At 37.7% G+C, this 24385-nt stretch overlaps 1 protein-coding gene across 5 annotated transcripts in view; it reads left to right on the top strand.

Annotated features, from left to right (window-relative positions):
• Positions 1–24385, top strand: part of FRY (FRY microtubule binding protein) — a 241792-nt gene that overhangs the window by 122259 nt on the left and 95148 nt on the right. For all 5 annotated transcript variants that reach the window (XM_065627032.1, XM_065627031.1, XM_065627033.1 and 2 more), the window contains 12 exons: positions 6348–6487; positions 8509–8599; positions 9003–9082; positions 9199–9279; positions 10602–10770; positions 12948–13040; positions 13135–13233; positions 15175–15276; positions 19660–19763; positions 20249–20357; positions 21296–21382; positions 23034–23205. In XM_065627032.1, coding sequence (XP_065483104.1) covers positions 6348–6487; positions 8509–8599; positions 9003–9082; positions 9199–9279; positions 10602–10770; positions 12948–13040; positions 13135–13233; positions 15175–15276; positions 19660–19763; positions 20249–20357; positions 21296–21382; positions 23034–23205 — 1327 coding nt within the window. The remainder of the gene's footprint in view (positions 1–6347; positions 6488–8508; positions 8600–9002; positions 9083–9198; positions 9280–10601; positions 10771–12947; positions 13041–13134; positions 13234–15174; positions 15277–19659; positions 19764–20248; positions 20358–21295; positions 21383–23033; positions 23206–24385) is intronic.

The following is a 24385-nucleotide window of genomic DNA, read 5'->3' as shown; positions in this document are numbered from 1 at the left end:
GAATGTCACACATAAATGGGAAAGAAAAACAAATTAAACCACCCAAATGCAAACCTTGTGATACTGTTCCTGCAGTGTGTTAAACACGTAACGGGTGGCCATGATTTGATTAAATATTCATGGTTAAGGAAATTGTGGCCCTTTACAAGGAAGAATTGGAAGGCTTATGCTTCTCCCAAGTTACTGGTAAGTAGACAGCAAACTGAACAATTAAATCAAGATCACTTAATGAGAACAGGAAATGCTTTCTAAAGTGGAACAACTGTGTATTTCCTACTGTAGCAATTTAGTCTGAATCCTGGGGGAAAAAAAACCCCAAACAAACAACATAACAGATGCAGACGTCCTGTCAGAAAGAGATGCCTGAGACGTCCTGTCAGAAAACCTTGTTTTCAGTTGCTTGAAATTTTCCAACTATTCAGATTGAAATTTTCAAAGTGTCTGCCTCAGCCTGAGTTGTTGGGAATGTTTCCCTTTTCAAGTTTCATGCTGTTTTCTGCTTGAACAGCACGATCATTTTGAGATGTTCTAGTACTCCAGGGACTGGTGGATGCCTCTGGTTGGGAGATGGAACCCAAACCTGGCTGATGGGCCTGTTCATACTTACCAAAATCATTTCAGATCAGCTAAATTGTAGTTAGATTTTCATTCAAAAATTTCTAATGTACAGTAGAGATTTGCTAGAACTCAGCTGGAATAGAGACAAAAAGAGCAAAAAGACTTTCTTTACTTGGCAGGTTTCACTCGGTAGGTTAGGTCAGTACATCTCAGTATTATAGAGCTGTTTTGCAAATGATAACATGTCAGTATTATAAAGTTGTCATGAAAGTATGGATAAATTTGCTGATATTGAAGGTGTAGTCTACCTGGAAAACTCCGAAGATCATGATCCCATATGATACTGAAGTCCAAGTAAGAGGGCATGTGCTTTTAAGTTTCAGTTTTTAAGTTAAATATTTAAAGAGTCTGTGGGATGAAGGAAGACCAGGAAAAGCAACACATTACATTCCTGACATTTGTACTACAGAACTGAAGGAGGAAAAGAGGGAGAATCCCCGTGAACAAACAATTTCAGGGGGTGTCTAATAACTTTGACTTTCAATTTTAAGACATCAAAAGTGACACACTGTCAAAGAAACCCCATTTTCTTTTTTTGACTTCATCAAAATTATCTCTGTTCAATTTGAATGAAATTGAGAGGGGATGCTGAAGTGACCAGGTCACTGGTCACTTTAAAATACCTGAGCTGCATCTTCTAACCGTAAATTAAAAACCAGCAAAAGTAACACATGACCTGATTTAAAGTTTGCCTATTTCAAGTCAGCTTCAGAGCTGGAAAAAAAGAGCCAAAACCCCCCTTTTGCAGTAACTTATAATGAGGAGAATGGAAGTTTGGCTACTCAGAGTAATCAGCATGAGGTTTAACACTGAAACCCCCAAACCATTTAAAACAATGATTAAAGCATTGCTTACTTCCCCTAAATAGCTTCACCTCCAGCTCTCTGAGAAGTGACATTTTTTCCTGCCTGTTCTCAAACATCATTTTAGGAATAATGCTGATTGTGGTGATGGATCCAGCGTCTCAGGACCTGCCTGTGCACAGGCAGAGCTGGTTCTCTCCATGCAGATGTCGGTGCCTCCTGCCAGGCGGAGTATTGTCCTGTGGGCTCTGTCTGGCTGCCAATTGCATCACCCTCCTCAGACTCATCTTAGTGTCTTGAGCAATGTATGAAGTCATCTTACTTATCCTGACTTGCAGAATCTCTCACCATTAGACTAACAAACTGGATTCCTTACATTGACTGTATTTTCCTTTGTAGGTGTGCATGTATATAAAGAAAATATATACAAGAAGATATGCAGTTCTTTCATATGGTTTTAAATATCTTTATAGTATATTTAAAATCATGTTTTAAAAGTTCCTGATTTGACAACTCTAGTTGCCTGTTGGCAAAGAGCATCACTGCTTCAGCATTAGCATGCTTTGTGTTCTCAATTACAGAAATGTTATTAAACATTGTACTAGTGAACTATGACTTAAACTTCCTTTCACAGGAAACCATAAAGTCACAGTACATGAAAAGATCAAAAGCTAGGGTGAAAAACCCCATAATTATCCAAGAGGCTTATCCTTACCCAAGGAAACATTTTTATTAGTCTTTTTTCAGCCCCTGATGAAATATCTTCTGTTCTTACCATGGTAGATAAATGCTCTGTGAACTGACATCGCTGGAGACAGAAAAAGGGCACTGTTTAATCTTGGACCAACCTGCAGACATTTTTCTGTATGAAAATACAGAATGAATGTAATGTTTTGGCCACAAAAGTGAAAAACTAACAGCAAGGTTTAGTTTTCATATGAAACTGTATATGAGGTGCCTGCTGCAGGAGTTTCATTATGAACTGCGCAAAAAATTGTGCTCATTTTAATTATACTGCTTTCTTCTTATAAGTGGACTAGGTTGGAGAATATAGATTGGAAAGCAAAAACATTTAATGTTTAAATACTTTTAGGAGATGGAAACAAAAAATAGGTCAAGCTAAAACCAGGAAAACAAAAATGTGTAATAGTAAAAAGTGTGGAAAATATAAATAAGACAGCAAGTGGCATACTAATGAATAAGTGTCCCTTTTTCATACCAGCCTAAATGTGGTAAATGGCATGCTGATAATTGTTCCCATCCAATATTGTATTTGTTAGATGTAGTGAATGGTGGTATCATCGTCATTGCAGTAGCACTGCAGTTGGCCCCTGTCGTGGTTTCTCTTTCCCTGCGTTTTAGGCATTGTCCTTCTTCACCAGCAGAAGGGCCCATGGCAGAGCAAGTAGCATAAATGTTGGTGACAGGGTCATAGAACAACCTTTGGCTCCTGATTAGAGGTTTGGGTTCAAGCAATGTGTAAAGAAGTAAATCTGAAGGCAAAATTAAAGGTAACATGTTCAGAACTGACCTTGGTGCACACTAGATATGAATAGGTTTCCATGTAAACTGTTATCCGGACAGTAAAACAGCTCTAAAAATTGCTGATGGATAAGCAAGTAAGGTGAAATTACCATCTACAAAATTATTATATTAAAAAATCCTCATTTTTTTACTCACAAAACCAAAGCCATAAATGAAAATTGGTTCCCAGGGAGATTTAATTTCATAGCGGTATCCAAAAAAATGCTTAGAACAAAGGTGTGAATGAAAGGAGATCCATACAAACACAACTGGATTACTTGCTCCTGATGTTTCATTGTACAGATTTTTCAATTAGAGTTGGCTTGTCTAGAAATCTATCATTACCAGAAAAAAATGTTTGTCTCAAAGGATCCAACAGAATTAGAGCATGTATGTGCTTTGATTAGTGCTTAGGGCAGTTCATCTCTTCACCTTCCCCCTGCCCCATTCTGGAGAACTTGGAACAGGAATTGTTGACTTTAACTCCTTGATTGCATATATTGCGTATGAAATCCTGGTCTTACTCTGGTCCACGAGAGTTTTGCTGTTGATTTAAGTGAGAGGGAGTTTCATTGCAGCTGTTACTTTCCTTGAGCCTGTATTGTTTGTAGTTATGAGGCTTTGTTATAGAAATGCATGATGTGGAAAAAATGTTGAATGAAGGGAAGACCTTACTGCATGTCTATGAGTATCCTAAATACAGCTAAGACAATGTTTATCAAATCTGCTCCAGAAGCATTGATAGAAAGTGCAAAATCTCACTCCTGATGTACGTTATTTGGAATCTGCACAACAACAATTTGAAGACAGAATATGCAAATACTGTGAAAATAATAGATAGAAAAATGAAACAAAACAAACCTAAGTGCAAAAATGAAGTACTGCAATTCTGCATTATTAAAATGGCAATAAAATACACATTTAACCTACATACTGACATATATGTTATATGAAAAAAATGCAGAGCCAAGAAATTAAATATACTGTTGGAAATTGAATGCATTTATTTGCTGTTAAAGGACGCAGAAATTCATCTGTGAAATAAAAAAATAATCAGCATCTATCTGCTCTTAGTGGAAACATTTCTTGTGTTTGTATTTTGACAATATAGCAAGACTTTTATGAAAGTATATAAAGTGTAACAAACTATCTGCATGGAATTTTCATTAAGTTTACCCTTGTATATTAGTCCAAAATAAATATTAAGCATTTACATAAAGTATATTTAATGCTCTATGAACGCAAGTTTTGAACAGCTCCGTACTTGTGCAGCTTTCTTATGCTTAAGCCATACAGTAGGTAGTTCATTTATGATGGAAGAACATGATCATTTGTCCAACAAGGACACACTTGTACATCTGTGCACTCCCTTTCAGGAGCAGCACAGAGCTGGGATTCATCTCCCTCCTGGATATACTTCCAGTAAATGAAAGGGTTGAGTAACCAAGGCGCTGGCCAGACTTCCCTCCCTTCCTGCTCCCTGAGAGCCAGGTCTTTGCCCAGTCCACCCTTCCTTCCTGTCTTAAAAGTGCAATGACAGAAAGATCGAAAAAAAAGCTGTATTGACTTTTTATCCCTATTAAAGAGACACACTGTAAATTCAGCAGAGAAAGTGTGGCTTGAGGAGACTGAACAGGAACCACTTTGACTTTTTGTGGTGAGTGAAATTGCATAGCTGGGATGTAGAGAAGAGCATTGATATGTATGTCGGTGAACTTGCAGGAAGACATGATTGAAACAACTTTGTACTTACAGTTAAATATTGTGATCTCTTAAAATACATTTAGGTCTGTTCTAGTCTTCCCCAGCAAACCCTTTTTCACTGCTTTTCGTAATTAACAACCAGTACTACGCCAGCTTCAGAAAAACTTTTGGAAAACAATAGAGAAGCAATTGGAATTGCTACGTGTCCTGAGTCAGTAGTGAATAGTTTGCACTGGCACTGGGTGGTTCATGTCTTCCAAGTGTTTGTCTGAAGTCTTGTGCTTGAAGGCTTTGGTGTAATGGAGCCTGGGCTGCTGTAGTAATTCTTCATGAAGGCCTCCTGTCACTGCTGCAAGCAGTGCCTTCGTGCCATCTTCCACAGCAACTTGTTTCATATTTCAACTATAAAAGTATATTGGAAACACTGGATTGAAAACTTTCCTGAAATAGTACTTTTATAGAACCTTCATTTTTACAGGGTCAGTTGTTATAGCTTTCTAGTGCTCTGTGCTTCATTTTAGGCCATAATACCTGAATCCAATCAAAACAATATTACTTTATCCTCCAAGTGTCTTATTAATTTTAGACCACAACATCACTCTGAATTAAATAAATTCTGAGGCAGAAAAGCTGCAAAACAGGTCAGAGTTATTGGTCTAAACTGCCATCCACAGAAGTTGTCATTTAAGGCTTTAGTAACGTTTGGGAATTGTATGTGAGATGTTCAGTCTCCCAGTTTTGCTCTTGTCTTAGTCACAGACTTCGCATAAGCTTGGTCCTATATGAGACATTAAACTGCTGTTGTTGTTCCACAAGCACTGAAACGTGCTGGCCTAAGTTTAAGCAGGTGGCTAAACCTGACAGAGTTAATGACACAACCTTTGCACTTGACATGAAGTACATACCTCAGCACTTCGCTCCTGCTACTTGGAAGTTTGCAGGATCAAGCCCTGCATGATCTTGAGGCGGTCACAAATCTCTAGATCAGTAATGTATTTCTATTTTAAACAGTCATTTTCTGTTTTCTTAGAATGCACACAAATGCTGTAGCTGTGAACATTCAGTTGCAATACCTATATAATCCTCTTGTATAATAATGTGCTGGTTTTTTTCACCCTAGCTTTTGATCTTTTCATGTTTTGCAGTTTTATGGTTTCCTGTCATACAAAGTTTAAGTCATAGTTCAGTAACATGTCTGTAATGGGTGACGCAGTTTATACTGAGCGAGCAGTAATCTTCTTTTCCAGTGTGCCACTAGAACTGTTTAATCAGGAAGTTTTAATGATTCTTTTTAACCTATGTTTTACTTATTTGTGCACATGAAGACATAGGAAACTGAATATTTTCCTATATAAAAGGGAAGTCTAAACTCAAATCAGCATTGTGTAACAAATAGAAATAAGCCTCTTGAAGAACTAGTTCGTTTTCTGGTGTGTTGTATGTTGTGATACAGAATTTTAATGCATTGTAGTATCGTCAGTGGAAAGACACTATAGACATATAGACCATTGCTGCATTTCTGCTTATGTTTCAACAGGAAATGCAGATTATTAAGTCACTGCTTGTACCATGGATCTCAAAAGTGAAATGAAAACAGGAAAGAACATGTCTAACCATTGAAGTAGTACTTTTTCTTTTAAGGAGGAGGAGGAACTTGAGCACCAGTTGATTTGTTGATTTGTTGTATTTTCCCTGTAGGTAATAAGCTCAATGAGCTCGCTTTCAGAATATTGTCTGCCCTCCATCCTGCGCACTTTGTTTGATTGGTATAAAAGACAGAATGGCATAGAAGATGAATCTCATGAGTACAGACCAAGAACAAGCACTAAATCTAAAAGGTATGATTTTAAATATGCATACATACATTATTGACAGATTCTAAATTAAAGATACTACATTTCAGCCATCAGCTTTTGTGAGGTTACAGTTGGTTGAAAGTTGTCATTTTTTTTCTATTTGTTCCTGGAACTCTTCTCTCAGCTTCTAGATGGATGCAGTAATTGTATCTTTAAAATTAAGCTCCTGATAGTTCAAACATTATTTCTTACTGCTGTTTTGGATGCTGTAATGTCATTTAAATATTGGTTTGTATAAACTGTGTCTGTCTTCTTTACTCAAGTGAGCAGGCAATAATTCTGTGACACTTAGAAGCATTTTTTTTATACAGCTTTCTGCTTAGTCGTCGAAATTTCACATACACCTATCCTCAATCCAAAAGATTGTGAATCAGTCGAAGACCTCTAGCAACATTGACTTAGCTCTTAAAACAAACAAGCAAACAAAAGTAAAGACCCCCAAACAAATATATTGATCTCTCGAGATATCAATAATTCCTCGGTGATAAGGCGACAGGCTGGTCTTGGTTTTTATTGAGGTCTGGTGGTTTGGTACAGGCATATTCTTCAAACTTAAAGTTTTTCCAGTTACTTGAAACTACATTTACACACTTTAATGGAACAGCAGGAGAATCAACACTGGCGGACCTGGTGTTTGGAAATGCGTAGGCAATTCTTCACATTAGGATTAAATTCTAATCCAGTAACTACTGAAAGCAAGAGTTGCTAGAAAGAAGAGGTAGGAGCTAGTGTTAGAATATCAAGGTAGACATAAACCTGAATCAGACTTTTCCAGACTCTTTATGTCAGTGGAAGTAGGCAGTGTGAAGGCATGATTCACCAATTAGCTGTCTGCTTTTCTGTGGGATGAATCCTTGCCTTGAAGTGCCTCCTTCCCTCGGCTCATTACAGAAGCCTCTTACAGGGTGACCTGCTCATAAATAGATGTCTTCAGGAACTCCACCCAAAATCTAGTTGAAAGTCAGCTTAGCAGTGAACCAAGGCCACTCTGTCGATTGACAGGGTTACACAAAGAACATATAACCAGTCCTTTCTCCAGTTAATGTGAAACCAAGAAAACCAAAATTCAAATGACTTGTTTAATCACTGATCAAGCAGAACTCTTAAATGCATGCTTTACTAGAAGCACGTAAGTAAAACTGAAATCACTAAAGTTCTTAATGTTTAGAAGAATTGTGCTGAATTTATGGAAACAAAAATCTCACTGAAATCAATGATAACTGCTCCAAACGGCCTGCAGAACTATGCTAATGTTTAATTTTTTTTGAAGTATTGTATATTTCATGTTATCTTTTCAGTACACTTTGAAACTGTGATCAGGTGATCCAAATTGATATTTTTCATATTTGTATTGCAAGCTACTCACCCTCAGGCATTTATTCCTCTGTGTTGTTCTGCACAAGGAATGTGTTTGCATATTTGACAAGTGATGCCAAAGTTTAAAAAAAATAACACTGGAACCGTTTTTAAAAGAGGATGTAGCTTGGTTATGAATTCTCTGTTGGTACAAGTCCAAATATGAATTTGATAGTACAAAATAATTTGTTACATTTGTCTCCAAAGTGTAATTGAGAACTGTCTAAATGGTGCCACCATGAAAGAAATTGAAATTAAATCCATTTGTTAGAATATAGACTCAAAAAGTTTCCTTATCTTTGTGTTTGGGTTTTTGTTTTGGTTTTTTTTGGCTTTTGGGGTTTTTTTGTTTTTGGTTTTGGTTTTTTTTGAGAAAGTTTTGTGTTGATCTTAACCTGGAAAAAAAGAGAGAGGAAATGGAGACTGACATTTAAACATTTGAAAGAAAGTAAAAGTAACAAGTTAGGTTTGATCTATTCATCACAGATTTTAAGAGCCTATCAGTGCCTTACTTTCTGAAATGCTGGACTGCAGTTTAAAAAGTAGAACACAATTCCCTGTTATCTCTATTTGTGTAACTGAGGAAGCATATAATGTGAATTACAACACACAGTCTAACTATTGTGTTTCCTGTTTTGATTTTGCAGTGATGAACAACAGAGGGATTATTTAATGGAGAGAAGAGATCTGGCTATTGATTTTATTTTTTCTTTAGTTTTAATAGAAGTTTTGAAACAGGTATGGAGTTCTTCAATTATTCATTAACTAATAAATGGTGGAAATTACCAATACAAACTAATTTTAGGATTCTTCTTTCTATTTCCATCTTTAAGAGTCTAATAAAAACATGAGATACACTCTGTACACTTGTTTGTTGCTGTCTTTCTTGCACGTCTAGAATACATAGGATTCTGTGCTCACACAAACTTTGCTTTGCCAAGTGTTTGGAGCTAAATTATTTATCTTCAGTACTAAATGAACTTTAAAGGACTGGCTCATTTCAGTGTTTTGTTAGCTAGATGCTATTTCGGCTAATACCATATTTGTGTAGGGAAGATACCCAGGCATAACAGAAGCACTAAGGTGTACAGCGTGAAGTGTAATATATGTCTACCGGTTATGTTTTACTTTGTGTTTTCAGATTCCACTTCATCCTGTAATAGACAGTTTGGTACATGATGTTATTAACTTGGCTTTCAAGCACTTTAAATACAAAGAAGGGTAAGGCTCTTTTTCACACAAAAATTCTATGAAAAAAATATTTGCTGAATTTTTCAATTGTAGTGGTTTAAGCAGGACACTTTCTCAGCCAAAAATTCTTTCTTGTCTTTTGCTAGGTACCTTGGTCCTAACACTGGAAATATGCACATTGTTGCAGATTTGTATGCAGAAGTAATAGGTGTCCTAGCTCAAGCAAAGTAAGTACAATTGAATACCAAATGTAATGGAAGTCTGAGAAGCTTTACTTGCTTAGCATATTAATATTCTGATTTTCCCACTTTCTTAAAAGGTAGTGTAGGAATAAATTGTTTCAGCTCATTGTCGCTCTGTTCGTCTGGGTGTTCTAGAGCATAGAACTCTAGGGAAACACAGACTTTCCTCTATCTAGTCCAGTGATACTAAATAAATTCTACGAGACTACAGTAGCGTTATTTTTCTTATCTCAGCAGTGACGTCTATGGAAAGCCCAGAGGGCTGAAGAGAGCTATTTTAATTACAGTTTATTCTGTATGCTATTTTTTCTCTAGCTGGGCAAACCTAAAAATGGCTGCACTCCAACACAGCAACATTTAAAATTTTCTCTGCAGTTATTTCAGTTTAAAACTTAGTGCAACTGCTTCTGAATCCTTCATCCTGCACTTCTTAGCTCAGATGGCACAGTGAAGACAGAAGACACTTTGTGGAGTCCAGTCTTAAATTTTGAAACTGGAAGCGGAGAGATTCATAAACTCATGTACCTGATGTAGCGTCTCATCAGATGCTTATCATACAAACTAAGCAGAAGTGTGAACTTTACTGCCCCAACATAGATCCGTGTCAGTGATCTCTGTCTCCCCACTTCTTGGTGTTGCTGAGAGCGAGTGTGCTCTACAAGACAAATCAACCTAACCAGATTTTTTTTTTTTAGCTTGATGTAACCAAAGCAGTTTGAGTTCCTGGAAATCATATGACTTACACAGACTTCACCTAAGGCCTTACCTGGGCTTCTACATTGTCTGGGTCAAAGTCAAAAGGGGAAGTGGCATCTGGATCGAAAGCTTCAAGTTGACTGTCAAAGACAAACATACCTGTTCTCCATGAATACTGTTTTTCTCCTCCAACTGTGAAGTGCTTTGCTAAGATGTTACTACCACTGAATGGCTTCTTCCTGCCAACCTGTTTTTTTCAACTCATGTTCCAAATCAGAGGTTCCCTATCTTGGATTTTTGAAAATCCTCTGAGGGGATTATTCTAATGAAATTGTTAGCTCTTAGGTAAGAGAGAGGTGTGGTGAGAAAATAATTGGAAAGATGTGGTTATCCAAAGGGACTGAGATCAGGCTGTATGCTTCGTTTTCTTTACTGCACTTATCAGAAGTGAAAGAAAATGAAACAAAAAGAAACTTTTACTGATTGAAATAGTGTAATACTTTACAACCAAGACTGAATCTTCTTTAGTTTTTTCCCCATTTATATACCTTACAATACATTTCAAATGTGAATCTATACTTTTTTTGTAACTAACCAATGTGAATTTGTAGATTTCCTGCTGTAAAGAAGAAATTCATGGCAGAGTTAAAAGAGTTACGGCATAAAGAACAAAGCCCATATGTCGTTCAAAGCATTATCAGTCTTATAATGGGAATGAAATTCTTTCGCATTAAGATGTATCCTGTGGAGGACTTTGAAGCTTCTCTTCAGTTTATGCAGGTAAAATTCTTGAGTAGATAACTGTGGTTCCCAAACCTTTTAGAACAGTGGGCTTCCCTTCATCTTTCCTGTAATACTTCAATAGATTTTCCACGTCATTCCCACATAAGTGTGCACATACACGCTACTTTGCGTTTCTTCTGAACATTAGCACTCCAGTCTCCAATCTCTGGAGTGTATCACTCCATGCCAGCTTTTCATCAGCCGTATACCCCTAGTCCCTACATCTCACCCTCCAACAAAAAGAGTTTTGGTTCTGTGGACCCCAGACCTCCCACCCTGCCGTCCCCCAGCTGTTTCTTGCCCTCTGTCCCTGCCCAGCTGTGTCTTCCTAGCTGCTCGCTGCCTCCAGAGTTAATCTTCCACCCTTGACATAGTTGCCAGAGAGGAGAGGAACTTCGGATGGAGAAAAACACAGAGGAAGAGACAAAGAATTGAGGCAAAAGCTGGACAGAACTTCCTTTGGATATGTTGTCACCTTCCACCACATCTTCACTCCCCTTTCTGTAGGGTACATTCTGTACCCACCCAGTGTGAGACCCACGAGTACAGAGCATAGTTGGACTGTCATGAATGCTTTAAATTAACAGATTACATAATTTTGTAAAATGAAGTAAAATCTTTTATGTTTAAACATTTTTAAAGTCTACATTCTTGCTGGTAATGTACAATGGGTTCTGTTCCCATCAACAGGTTTATTTAGTTTAGCCTTTTTATTCCCTTATTTTTCCTTGGCATCACCCTCATGGCTACATGGTTTGTAGCTGCTCATCCAGTAAAATACATGTTTTATATAAACCGTCATGTAAAGATCAGCTTATTGATGGTGTCAGTGGAGTAAAAAGTCAGTATTAGATGCCCACAAGTAAGGATTTGACACTGCAATGCAAATTCACGTGTGCTGACAACACAGGACCATTTCTCTAAGTGCTGAATAGGAAGCACATTCTATTTCAATTTTGTGATGTGTTTTAAACCATATTTAACAACATATTTAAAACATATTTAACAGTATAGAAACAGCTCATTTTGCTTCCTACCTTATGCCTCATGATATGAACACATCTTAGTATGTGTTAATGTAAGTTATCCAGAGCCGGCAAGATATCAAAGCAGTGTGTGTTTGGTGCACATGACTAATATGAGTGAATGACTGTATGTTTATGGCACAGCACTACTGGGATCCAGTGTTCAGTGCTACTGAAATCAGTGGGAAAGCTCCCATGTAGCAGACTCAAAATTCAGATGCAAGTGTTCTCTACCTGGCTTATGACTATGGTATCTCAGCACCAGATTAATTCTTATATGTACTTCAATGCATCCTAAGATGCACTGTGTATGTAGGAAAACTAGTTTTCCTCCATTTGGTGAAATACACTTACAGCTCAGTTCTGTGGGCAATCCATGTGTTAGAGTATCTACATCCTTGTAACGTCAGTGGCTTTTGGGCCTTGGACCCAGAGAGGAGGAAGTAACTGTGGCAACGTGGTTTGTCATCCTCAGAGAAGTTGTACAGAAACACGAGAGTGGGTGGATGCTTATCTCCCCTCCCGCACTTCCTGAGCAGCACAGCTGTGTGGACAGGAGCTCGCTGCATGGTTAGGACAAAAGTACATTTCTATTTTCTCAGTCCACAGCTGCAGGCTGGAAATTGTGGTCGTTTGAAACAGAGGTCTCTTCTCTCACATAGCATGGTTCTGCATTGACCCTTAATCTGCAGTGGGTCCTAGCAGCGAAATTGATCTTTAAATATTTGCAGTAAGATTGTTGCTTGCCTTGAGTATCTTACCAGAGAAGTACGTTACTTTTCTGGCCTCCCAGAGCATGGTGCAGAGCAGTCCATGTGGCCTATTACTCCTGCTCCTGAAGGTGCACACAGGGGAGGCAGGAGGTCAGCCCCTCTCTCCAACTCCCTTTCCATCCCCAAAACAACACTGGGCACAGCTGGAATCAGTGAGAGTTTGTGGATTATCACAGTCAGAGAAACATCTTTGATCTCGACATAAGCCCTGCTTTGTGCTTGCTGCAAGATGCAGATTTAGAAGTTAATAGAGAAATGTTTTCTGTGGGATTTGCAAGATAATAATCAATGACACTTCATGTGCATTCAGCAGACACTTAGATGTACTTATTCCAGCTGATACATAATTTATGCTCCTTGTTTTCTTTTCTTTTAGGAATGTGCACATTATTTCCTTGAAGTTAAAGACAAAGATATCAAGCATGCACTAGCAGGACTGTTTGTTGAAATTCTTGTCCCCGTAGCTGCTGTAAGTTTATTTTTCAGGTTGTTTGCATAATTTCTTCAAATTATATAAAACAACTTGTGAAACAGTCTTTTATTAACATGAAATTTTCTTGCAGGCTGTTAAAAATGAAGTGAATGTCCCCTGTCTAAGGAACTTTGTTGAAAGCCTGTATGATACAACACTTGAACTTTCCTCACGAAAGAAGCACTCATTGGTTAGTAACCCTAAGAAACAGAGGCTAAAATTCTTTGTCAGAAATATCTCTGAGCAAGACTCTGGCGAAATTCAGAGAATTGGTTGCAAAACTTTTTTCTGCATTTGGCTTTATAACCAATATGTTTCTATTTGCAGTGAAGATTATTGTGTTTGTAGAAAATAACCATATTTATTTTATTCAGAATACGATCAAAATCAGTCTGAATCAAACATGTTTTCAGCTTCTAGGTCCGTGATGGTTAAATGGTTAAATTTTCTCATACTTGTTATGTGTAAACATTAGGAGAGGAGAGAGAATAGAGTTCACTTCTTGTCAAGCGAGAACAAATGAGGCATGTGGGAACAATTCTTTCATGGGGCTTAAATAATACATTGCAGGAAGAAAAAAATGTATAATACGTGCCCTTTTAAATCCATAACTTGGCTACTGTGCAGCTCCCTATTTCATTTTTTTCCTGTGAGATGAACAGTGGCACTGCAGTGTATTTTTGGAAGCACGAGTTGATCTGAATTAAATGAAGATCTGAGTCAGTTTGACGCTGGCCGCCCTAAGCAGTCTGTCTCTCCAACTGGGTCAGCGCACGTCAGCGCTGCAGTGTTAGCTGATCCGTTTGGAAGTCTTGGGCCTTTTTAGTAAAGAAAGTTGTCGTTCGCCCTCACTCGTTCTATGGGAAAGTCAAAAAGACTTCCCAGTTCCCAGTGCTCCCGGCAGATGCTGGTCACTGGCACAAGTGAATCTGCCATGAGGGCTGCAGGAGGAGGGTGCTGTGCTCGCTGCCACCCTCACACTGCTCCCAGGGGAGAGTCAGAGCATCCCCTGGAGCACAGGCCTGATCCGGTTTGAATTAGTGGGAGACTCGGGATGGATTTCTCATTTCCCTCTGTTTGTGTTTGTGTGGCTCTGTTCCACCCTGCCGAGTTAATAAAACATTGTTGAAACGGCAGCAGGGTACGAGCTTTGCTGTACAGTTTTTACACAACATAGAACTTACCCAAACTGGTTGCCGTACTTGCCAAAGTCAATACTACGTGCCTGAGAAAGAATTGCACAGCTGGGGCTTAGCATTTCGTTGCTTGTCTACACATACCACACTGTAGGCTACATAGTTAAAAGTGACAAAATAGAATAGATTCTTGGGAGAGTGTGATTAGAAATACAAACATTGCAAGGAGGAGGAGGAGGAGGGGAAAGGCAAACAGTTGGCAGAAATAGCTGCAGTGCATATTTTCAGGCTCCCAGTAAGAAAGCACACTCCTTAGAGTCTGAACAGGACCTTCTTTTCCAAGATCAGTGTTTTGTGAACCTGTGTACTCACTGTCCAGGCAGGATGGGGACACTCGTCTTGTGTCGTTTTCTGTCTAAAAGTACGTTGTGTAAGCTAGTCCAGGTTCCAGTACTTGAACTTCTATGTTCTGCCTTCCTTCTTTTTATTTTTTACTTTGCAAGATGTAACTACCAGCAGATCCAGACATTGCCTGTATTTTAACACAATCCTTTAGGGTGTTTGACATGTCTCTCAGTAAATATTGTGACTGCAGATTTTGAGGAGCAATAGACATCTGAGCATTCACAAATCTCTGTGATCTCTGTGGTTCCTGATGTTATTATATAAAGTTTGGTTATTTCCCTGCTATCATTTCTCAGTTAACTGACAGAAATTAGCCCTGTGAGTCTGGAATATTGTGGCCCATCTTTGGATTTATTATACTGCTATAAGTAGGCATTTGGTTGGTTTTAGTTCATACATAAAACATATCTGTAACAGCTTTAGAGAAGGGTTCCTTTTAAATTGTACTACTTAAGAATGTGTTTATGTTGGCTAACGTATTGCAAAAAATGGTGGAATTAGAGCTTTAAGTTTACAGTAGCTATGTTAAGTTACTTTTATGTTGTGTAGACATGCAAATAATGTGGTATTGACATTCATTTCTTGTTTAGGCTTTGTACCCTTTGGTAACGTGCCTACTTTGTGTCAGTCAGAAGCAGTTCTTTTTAAACAGATGGCATATTTTCCTCAACAACTGCCTATCCAATCTCAAGGTTAGTATCTTCTGGTTTTAATATTGTATTAGAACTTGAATATGCACTACTGATCTCTTGGAAATCAGTTTTAGGTAGATGTGCTGGATTGTTGTTATTGGCTGATTCCATACCTAATTTTATTCCCAATAGTAAAAGTTCTTTAGCTGTGCAGATTTTTTTCCAATTAAAAAAAGTATTCTTGTACCTAGTTTGAATTTCTAGTGTTTCTCTAACTTAAACCAAACCTGAGTTAAAGAGCTGTGAAACAGGCAAGATTGTTGATGAAAGTCGTTAGCTTGAACCACATACCAAAACTGACCCAATATTAACTTGCTTTTTTTCACAAAGACATTCTCAAACAAAGCATTTGTGATTACTTTATCAGAATGGAACTAGTTGCAGGACACTGATTCCGTTGCCTGTTTTACTCTGCTAAGTGGCATTAAAAAAAAATAAACTATTTTAAGCTGTTTCCTCCGTGTATCCATTCTCATTCATTTACCATTTGTTAGATCTTTGGAGTTTAAGACTAACTGTCCACCCCAATCTGCTGTGGTTCCTGGCCGGCACATACTGTTGAGTACACATGTGCTGTTATCATTACTGCTCCTCCGTGTTTCTTTTACTTGTACAATGTCCCATTCCACACTTAAAGTGGATCCATATGAAAGGATGGTCCTGTGCCTACCTGAAGAGGCCAATGTGAGAAGCACGGTGAAGCAATCAGCTCAAACGAAGGGCCTCTGAACTGCCGCTTGATGAACCAGTGATCAGGAGTCTTCTGCAAACAGCACAGGTAGAACATGCAACCACGTTCTCAGCTCAGAGGCAAACTTTGGAGGGAACCTGTTCTCCAAAAGTTCAATTCCCAAGCTTATCAACAAGGAATATTTGACATCCTCTATTGCTGTTGCTTTCTTGTTTTACTTTGTCTCTGTCTTAATGAAACAATTTGTATTGACTCTCTTCTTATAGATCCTACTGTTAAAATAGTTCTTCAAAATGTTCATAGTTCTTCAAATGTTCCACCTGTGCCTGAATTACTTACTTTTGCTGAAGATGGATTAGAACCTTATTTGCAAAGAGATTCAGAAAATAAACATGTTGTTATTGCAATTAATTTTATGGACTTCTATGAGGATATGCAAGCTTTAGAAAAGGCATCCACAGGTGTAAGATCTCTGAGGAGCCAGCTGGGAATAAAGATTTTCGTGAAAGTTGGGTTGAAATCATTAGAGAAAATACAAGTAAAGTTCTTCCTACCTTACCAATTGAAAATGAAATTGGAATTCACCTTGCCATCTCTAATTTGTTGATGTATACTTTGATTCATAGGGCTCATAGATAAATGTGGTGGAACATTCCATCTTTAGTCTGGGGAGGAGGTGAGGTAGCTGAATATGTGATTGAACGAAGAATGTGGTGGGCATTCCTTCTCAGTACAGAGGAGGAGATGACCCAACCGTCAAAGCAATCACTTCACCAGTCAGACTGACACCTCAAAGCCCAACACAAACTCATGCAGCTGGAAGAAGAGCTAGATGACCAAGAAGGGAAAATCCTTCAGTTAGAAGGAGAATTGTGCGCACCAGGCCTGTTTATGGGACTTCATGATCTTGTGTGGGCTCCCATGAACCACAAAATGGATCAGGTTTCTCCGAGCCTTCACATCCCATAGAGCACGATCTCCTTCCCAAAACCATTAAGGTCAAGCATATGCTGAAAAGGCTAGAAGGTTTATATTCTAATAATACATCTGATTTTAATATAAACTGGCAAATCTCTGATCTTACAGAAACAAACTATTCTCTTGAATTAATAAAAGGAGACTCCTGCTAGGACATGGAAATATTGTACTCTGGCCAAATTCTGGCCAAAGGGCTTTTCATGCTATCCTGTTAAAAGAGATGTAAAAGTTAATAAGTGTCCTGGGTTTGAAATGGAACATTTATCATTAACTAAACTTTATTTAAAAAAAACTATTCAAGGGAGGAGTTCTATATAGCAGAGAGTCAAAGCACTGTGTTTCATTTAGAGGCAAATTTTTCCAGTGGGAGCAATAATTCCTTGTCCCCAAACAACATGGGACAAGGTGAAAGCTCCAGTACAACTTGAGCTGAGGGTGAAAAACTTAGTTTACAAAGAATGGGTCAAACAATGCCTGTCTCAGGAATGAATCCATGGGTACCAGCACAATATCCCTTTGGCCTGAATGGGCCAGACCTAACGCCATATTATTGGAAAACAGAAATGGAGGAATTAAAGAAAATGGGCCTCACTCCTGGCAGTCCGGTTGCTCCCTTGCCAATCACAGAAGAGGCCAAGGCATTGAAAAAGAAATTCCTAGAAGAGCAGCAACGGATAAAGGCCAGCAGTGGTTTTCAATCAAGAAACAGAGCAGATCCTGGCAGAGTTCTGTTGCCGACTTCTCCTGTGTTCGAAAGGCCCACATCAACTTCAACAAATTGGGCACTGCCAGCAGTGGTAGAGGAACCACATCCAGCGCCAACGATTCCTGCTGGGAAAGTGAAGAAGACGTCAGACACATTAGGCCAAATACTCCTTGTCCTAATAGGGTTGCTGGCTGGGTTTTTCTTGTTGACAAAAACCCTCAAAATAGTAAAGAGACTCAACTGGAGGTGGACTTCTCTCAGTTTTCCGAAGGGAGACACGCTATGTGCTTCTCAAAGTACTGGGCACCCAGCCACCATGCACTTGCATGGATCTTGCCCATGGACATGCCCATGATTTCCATGGATATTTCTCAGGCTTTTTATCATCTTCTTTTCAATCCTGCTTCTGCTGTGCAGTTTGCTGTTTCTCATGGAAAGCTGGTGTACTATTATGTTTTTTGAAATCTTCAATGGTATCTGTCTCAGCCCTTTTCTCCTCCATCTCGTCTTAACTGTGTTCACAGCTGAACTATCTCACCGCTGTAATATTTGGACTTTTGCTTATAGGGATGATTTCTTCCTCTGCCACACAAGCTCTTGTTACGATAACTCAGCCACAGTGTCTGGTGTTTTCTTGAAAGCTTTGGGATGAGAATAAACATTGATAAAGATACTCCATCAACTGTTGAAGAAATCAAATTCTTAGGACTGCAATTTACAAGGACAGACAGGGTGATACCTGGTGAAAAATGGATTGAAAGTAAACAGGTTATTAAACAAATTGATTGTAACAAATATTATGGTTTTAAAATCCTGTAAAGATTAATAGGCCACGTAAACTTTGTAATTCCTTTTACTACTTATTCTAATCACATGCTACAACCATTGCATTCTGCCATAATAAACAAAAATAGGGATATGGCTTAGTGCCAGTGTTAGGTTGATGGTAGGACCTGATGATCTTGAGGGTGTCTTTCAACCAAAATGATTCTATGATTCTATGAAAAGGATTTTCAATTATCTGTTCCATATAAAGCTTTATTGCATAAAATGTGTTGTCAAGGAGTTAAATGGAAGTTGCAACCCAAGGATGCGTTCGTATTCCTAGGCTTGTGACAGATGGCACGTTGGAAGTTGGAGCCATATCCTATATCATTGCCAGGTTGTCTCCCTTCCATTTTGCAGGACCTGGACCAATAAACATTCAAGAATTATTGATGGCATTGGTTGCAGTTTCTTTGATCAAACCACTGTCTTTGATCTGTGACTCAACATTTGTTTGCAGACAAAAATTCTGCTCTTTGCCATGGAGATTCACACTGTGGGCCAGGCAAATCTTATCTCAGGTCAAAGTGTAGTGGACTCTTTCAAAGTTTAACCCAGAGGATGGCCCAACACATGGGAGACCATCTGGTTGAACTACGTATACTTGCACCCTACTCAGAAAACCCTTAAAACTACCACAGAAACAGAAATCTGCAGACAATCTTGTACTAGTTCAAAAGTTTCTAAAAATAAACAGCAATTGAGACAGATAATCCAATTCAGTCCAGCTGATCCCAGATGCCATGTTAATCAGACCAACCTAAGCATCCACAGATTTTTGTCCTTTCACTTTTGAATATGTGCAGTACATTTATTTATCTGTTGTGGTCTTTGTACCAGGTCTCCTCCATAGGGCAGCAGCTTTTGAATTGACATAGTCAACTGAAGATTAGGTTTTCTTTTCAGAGTCAAATTGAGGTGGTTTTCAAATAAAGGTTTTAAATTACAACATGTGTCTAATTTAACTAACTTGATACTTGGGTTTTTCCGCGACTTAAGGAACACAAGGGGAGGTAGGTCAGATGCATAAGCATCTTGCTGCCACAGGAGTGGTGCACTGGGCACAGAGGTTGTATCTTTTGTAGTGTCATTATGAAAACTCTGAACCTTAATGTCTATTAAGTGCAGAACTTCCTTTCTAGTTTGTACCTGAGGTTTATTCTTACATTATGTACTTATCTAGAATAAGGACCCAAAAATGGCTCGAGTTGCACTGGAATCTCTGTACAGACTACTGTGGGTTTACATGATCAGAATTAAATGTGAAAGCAACACAGCTACCCAAAGGTAAGATGCTGTATTTGTAATGATAATCAGGCCTTGTAGCGTGGATGTTGCCAGTGAAGACATTTTATAGTTCTCCTGAACTCCTTTGAATTGAACCTATTCCCGTTGTGAAATAAAAAACTCAACTGTGCACAACAAAATATTCCCTTCTGTGGCACCATCAGTTATTCTCCTACCTACTAAAATTACTGTATAAAATGTTTCTGTTTTTGAAAGAAATAAAAATCAGTCTTTGCCTGGTTAGAGTTAGAAATATTTTTGTAGTGGCATGTCATTGACATTGATTATTACTTATAGTAATGAAATAAAATAATTACATTTAATTGGTAGCAATGGGTCAGAACAAGATACACCATTGCATTTTCATTTCAAAGGAAATACATTCTAGTCTTTCTAAATGGAGTAGGATTTCCAGCTTAAGTTCCGTGGCAGGTGAAGGTCTGCAAGGTCCAGAAATGTCTAATGCTTTTTTCCTTCTTTTACAGTCGACTTATTACTATTGTCACAACACTTTTCCCAAAAGGGTCCCGTGGTGTTGTGCCAAGAGATATGCCTCTAAACATCTTTGTGAAGATAATACAGTTTATTGCACAGGTATGGGAGAAACAGGCATGTGTCTTTTCACTTAATGAATAACTTGTTTTCCTAATAAAAAAATTAACAAATAAGTAAACTTCTATTTTCTGTTTTTTTGTAGCCCCATTGTCAATATCTTTCTTCTAGGCAATGATAAAATTATAGATGGAGCTGGGGCAGACTTCTTTTGAACAAGAGGTTTTGATTAACTTTATTCCACTGAAAATGAATAAAAATATATTCACTTCAACTCAAATGTATTTTTTGTCAGTTTTTGGAATCGCCAGCAAGTCAGAAAATGCATTTGTTGACAGGCTCTGACTGTCAGTAAAGTTCAAAATAGTAAACCACGTTTTGTTCTGATACCAAATAATTCTGACCGTATGGAACAGGGAGTTGCACTGCTTTTAAAGCAGCAAGTCAGAGGAAAACCACGCTCAGCATGTACTTGACACATTTAGTTTTCATCAGTTCAAATGGGAATTGCTAAAATCAACTAACCTGCAGCGCTGGAAGTTTCATCTCTTTTATTACTTAAATTCAGAAAACATTCCCATTGAGCAAAGCACTTAAGCACATACTTAAAGTCTTTGAATCGGAATTAATTAAACAGATGCTTAAAAACCTCCATGAACTGCGCCATCTGTGAACAAGCTCCTTTTATATAAAATACTATGTTAGTACCATAATTACCACAGTTTAAATTAAATAATTAAAAGCTTTATTTCCAAAATGGATCATTTTATATTTAAATGCTATAAATTTTTGAATTTGTCAACATACAGCAGTGTTGAAAGCTTAGACCTGACAATATGTTCTGCGTGCTTCTGAAAATCTTTCTTTCCGTACATTTAAATAAATCCTGATTAAACTGGTTTTCAGCATTCTGTTGCCCTAAAGAAAATAAGTAGCAGAAGTGAGCAGCTTAATGATTTGCAATATTTTTACTATTTTAGGAACGTTTGGATTTTGCAATGAAAGAAATTATCTTTGACTTCCTCTGTGTTGGAAAACCAGCAAAAGCTTTCAGTCTCAACCCTGAGGTATGATGTGCATCTGCAATGTTTTTTAGTTAGTATATATTGTATTGTGCTATTATACATTTACTTTCTGGTTACATTCTAAGCATGCTTTCCCCTTTGTCCAGTTTTTACGCCAAATCTTGAACTTTATTTATTGGTAAAATACATCGGTGGACTTTGACCTGTGAAATGTCACATTGTTTATGCCTATTTCATGTTCCCTCAGTGAAGATTATCAAATGTGAGGCATTCCACATTTTCCACAACAATTTCAATATTTTTCAAAACAGTTTTACTGAAAAAAGTGCATGATGCAAGAAGAACTGAGGATGATAAAAAAAAAACTTCTAATAAAGTATTACCACTCTGACTGGTAAAGCTCCACTAGCGTTAGTGTCATGAGTCAGCTTCCTAGTACATTCCCTAGAGAAAACAATCAGAAATTTGAAAAATGTTTAAAAAAACCAGTGGTAAAATAATGAAAAATTCCCTAGAAAATACTTGCTTATAATTTTGAAAATATTTTAATTTGAAAATTAAGAATAAACACATGGAAAATAAAAAGCATTTGTGATAATCTTGTAAAATATGTCCATAGTAATCTTGCAGTATTAAACAGTCATGTTCACTAAAATGTGAAAATAGGATGAGTTACCTTTGTTATATTTGATACAAAAATATTTGGAAAAGTAAATTAAACTTTTTACTGTCAAAAGCAGCAGAGGTGAAAAGCAAGCTTTACTTTGAGCACAGCTTTCATCTTTCTTCAGCAGCATAAAGAAAAATGAAAGAGAATTCCTGAGCAGGCAGCCCCCACCATGTTCTGAGTTGTCACCTGCCAAATTCACTGCAGCTGGTCCTGCAAAGGACGTTGTGTATTAGCATTGCATGAAGCCAAACTCACAGGGCATGGACATAGTCCTTGGCTTCTTGATGAATCAACATCTGCAATTTTACTGTTTCTCTAACAATGTAAGTCAGAAAACAATGAAAAAATTGGGCTACTTTTTGATGTACGTAGCCTTCAGCGCTCTAAAAAACCCCACCCGTAATCTATGTAAATGCACCTCTGAGAGACTGTAAGTAGGAGAGCCCGTGAGGTTTTGGAAGCTGTTCCTGGGAAATGGAAAACATTTTGGTCTTTCAGTTGTTGCAATGCAAGGGCTGCAAGTTTTTCTCTGGTGAATTCCCTGAAGACATTCGGGTCACTTAACCTCATCTTCCTGGTGTTTTCGCATTGCAGTTGCAGCGCTGAGCACCAATCCAGACTTTTCACACAGTGTGGTCAATCCTGGGGCCTTTCGAGACAGTTGTTGATCTTTTTTGATAATGACCATGTAGGACATTTGTGTTTATCTGAAGGTCCAGTTAAGATGTGTCGCTAAACTCAAGGTCAAATCCACGTGTTTTGGCCTGAAGATGAAGAGATAATACACTAATGAAAATACTTAGAAATAAAGTTTGGGGGGGGGAGAGCAGTGCTCATAGTGCAGATAGGAATTCACAATTTATTTCGTGGGCATTTTTTGTAAAATAGATCAGACTAGTCAATGTAGCAGGGATACAGAAAAAATGCTGGCAAGTACATCCTCAAATTTTCAAAGCAATTGAAGAGTATGAGTAGAATAGGATTATTTGATGATGATACTCACTCATCTTTTGAACTTTACAGAGAATGAATATTGGTCTGAGAGCTTTCCTGGTAATTGCTGATAGCTTGCAGCAAAAAGATGGTGAACCTCCAATGCCAGTGACTGGAGCCGTCCTTCCCTCTGGAAATACTCTCAGAGTGAAGAAAACGTATTTGAGCAAAACTCTTACAGAGGAAGAAGCTAAAATGATAGGTCAGTAAGAGAATGGATAATATAGAAACTTGGATGAGAATGAATGTGACAGAGTCTTCAGTACCTGAGCAGAATAATTTACCACTGTTACATATTCAATTGATTTCTTTATTGTAAACATTTACTTTCTTGTTCATTCTAATGAAACACATGGTTTAGCTTGACAAATACTGCTTTTTTTTTTAAATTACTTTCAGGAAAAGTCCTCAGTGGTGCTCCTCAAGTGGTAGCAACCCTGTGTTCTGTGGGTTTAAGTATAAAGACAGATAAGTATTAGCTTCTTCCAGTGCTGAATAGCTGTGTTTATTCATGGATATTCATCTTATTAGAAGCAGTGCCTGTGCTCAGAAAATGTACCAGCTTTGAAAACCAGCAAAGATTCCTTTGATATCCTTATTTTAATTGCAGTATCTCAGACCAAATGAAACTTTCAAAGTGGCAGGAAGTTTTAAATGTAAAATAAAGCTGGACTGAAGTGCCTGAGTTAAAAACACCATTAAGGTAAATGGGCTTCCTTCATAGTCAATGTAGAAAGAGAATCCTGTGCTGCAGGAAAAGAGCTTCTGTACCGTGCCTTGAAGGTGTCTGTTTTTGCTGGCAAAAAATAAAATTTGGCTACTCACCTTAGCACTTATTAAGTCCCCAACGTTAAGTGAATGAAACAAAGTTTACATATTTCTACACTAGTGGCAGAGACTTGTGCTGTTGCTTCATCATTGTAGTAATATCAAGAATATAAGCAATATTTAAGTCTCACTGCTGTTGAAATGTACAAGTACAATAATTAGTCCTGTCACTAATTCGGTTCCTTTTGGTTACTTCTCATGCATTTGATAATGAATGTTTGCACTATTGAATTCTTATATTTCATTAGCAATTTCTTCTCTATTTTATTAGCAATTTCTTCTCTATTTTATGATACAATTTTCTAGTTTCCATGTATAACATGTAAGATTAAGCTAAGTAATTCCTAAATTTTATTTTGCCTTCTACTCTGCCATTGTTTTCGATCATCTCAGATCTGAAAATTGATGTCATTTTGAAATCCTAAGCTTACATTGTCTTTATCAAATAAGAAAAGAATTGACCAGAGAATAGATGGCTAAAAATATTTTTTGAGTGTTAATACATACAATTTCATTAAGAAAATTAAAATTGTAGCATTTGATGAATATAGAAA

Source organism: Caloenas nicobarica, chromosome 1 (genome assembly GCF_036013445.1).
Source record: "Caloenas nicobarica isolate bCalNic1 chromosome 1, bCalNic1.hap1, whole genome shotgun sequence".
NCBI lineage: Eukaryota > Metazoa > Chordata > Aves > Columbiformes > Columbidae > Caloenas > Caloenas nicobarica.
Note: the sequence above shows the minus strand (reverse complement) of the source record. Positions and strands in the feature narration are given on the sequence as shown.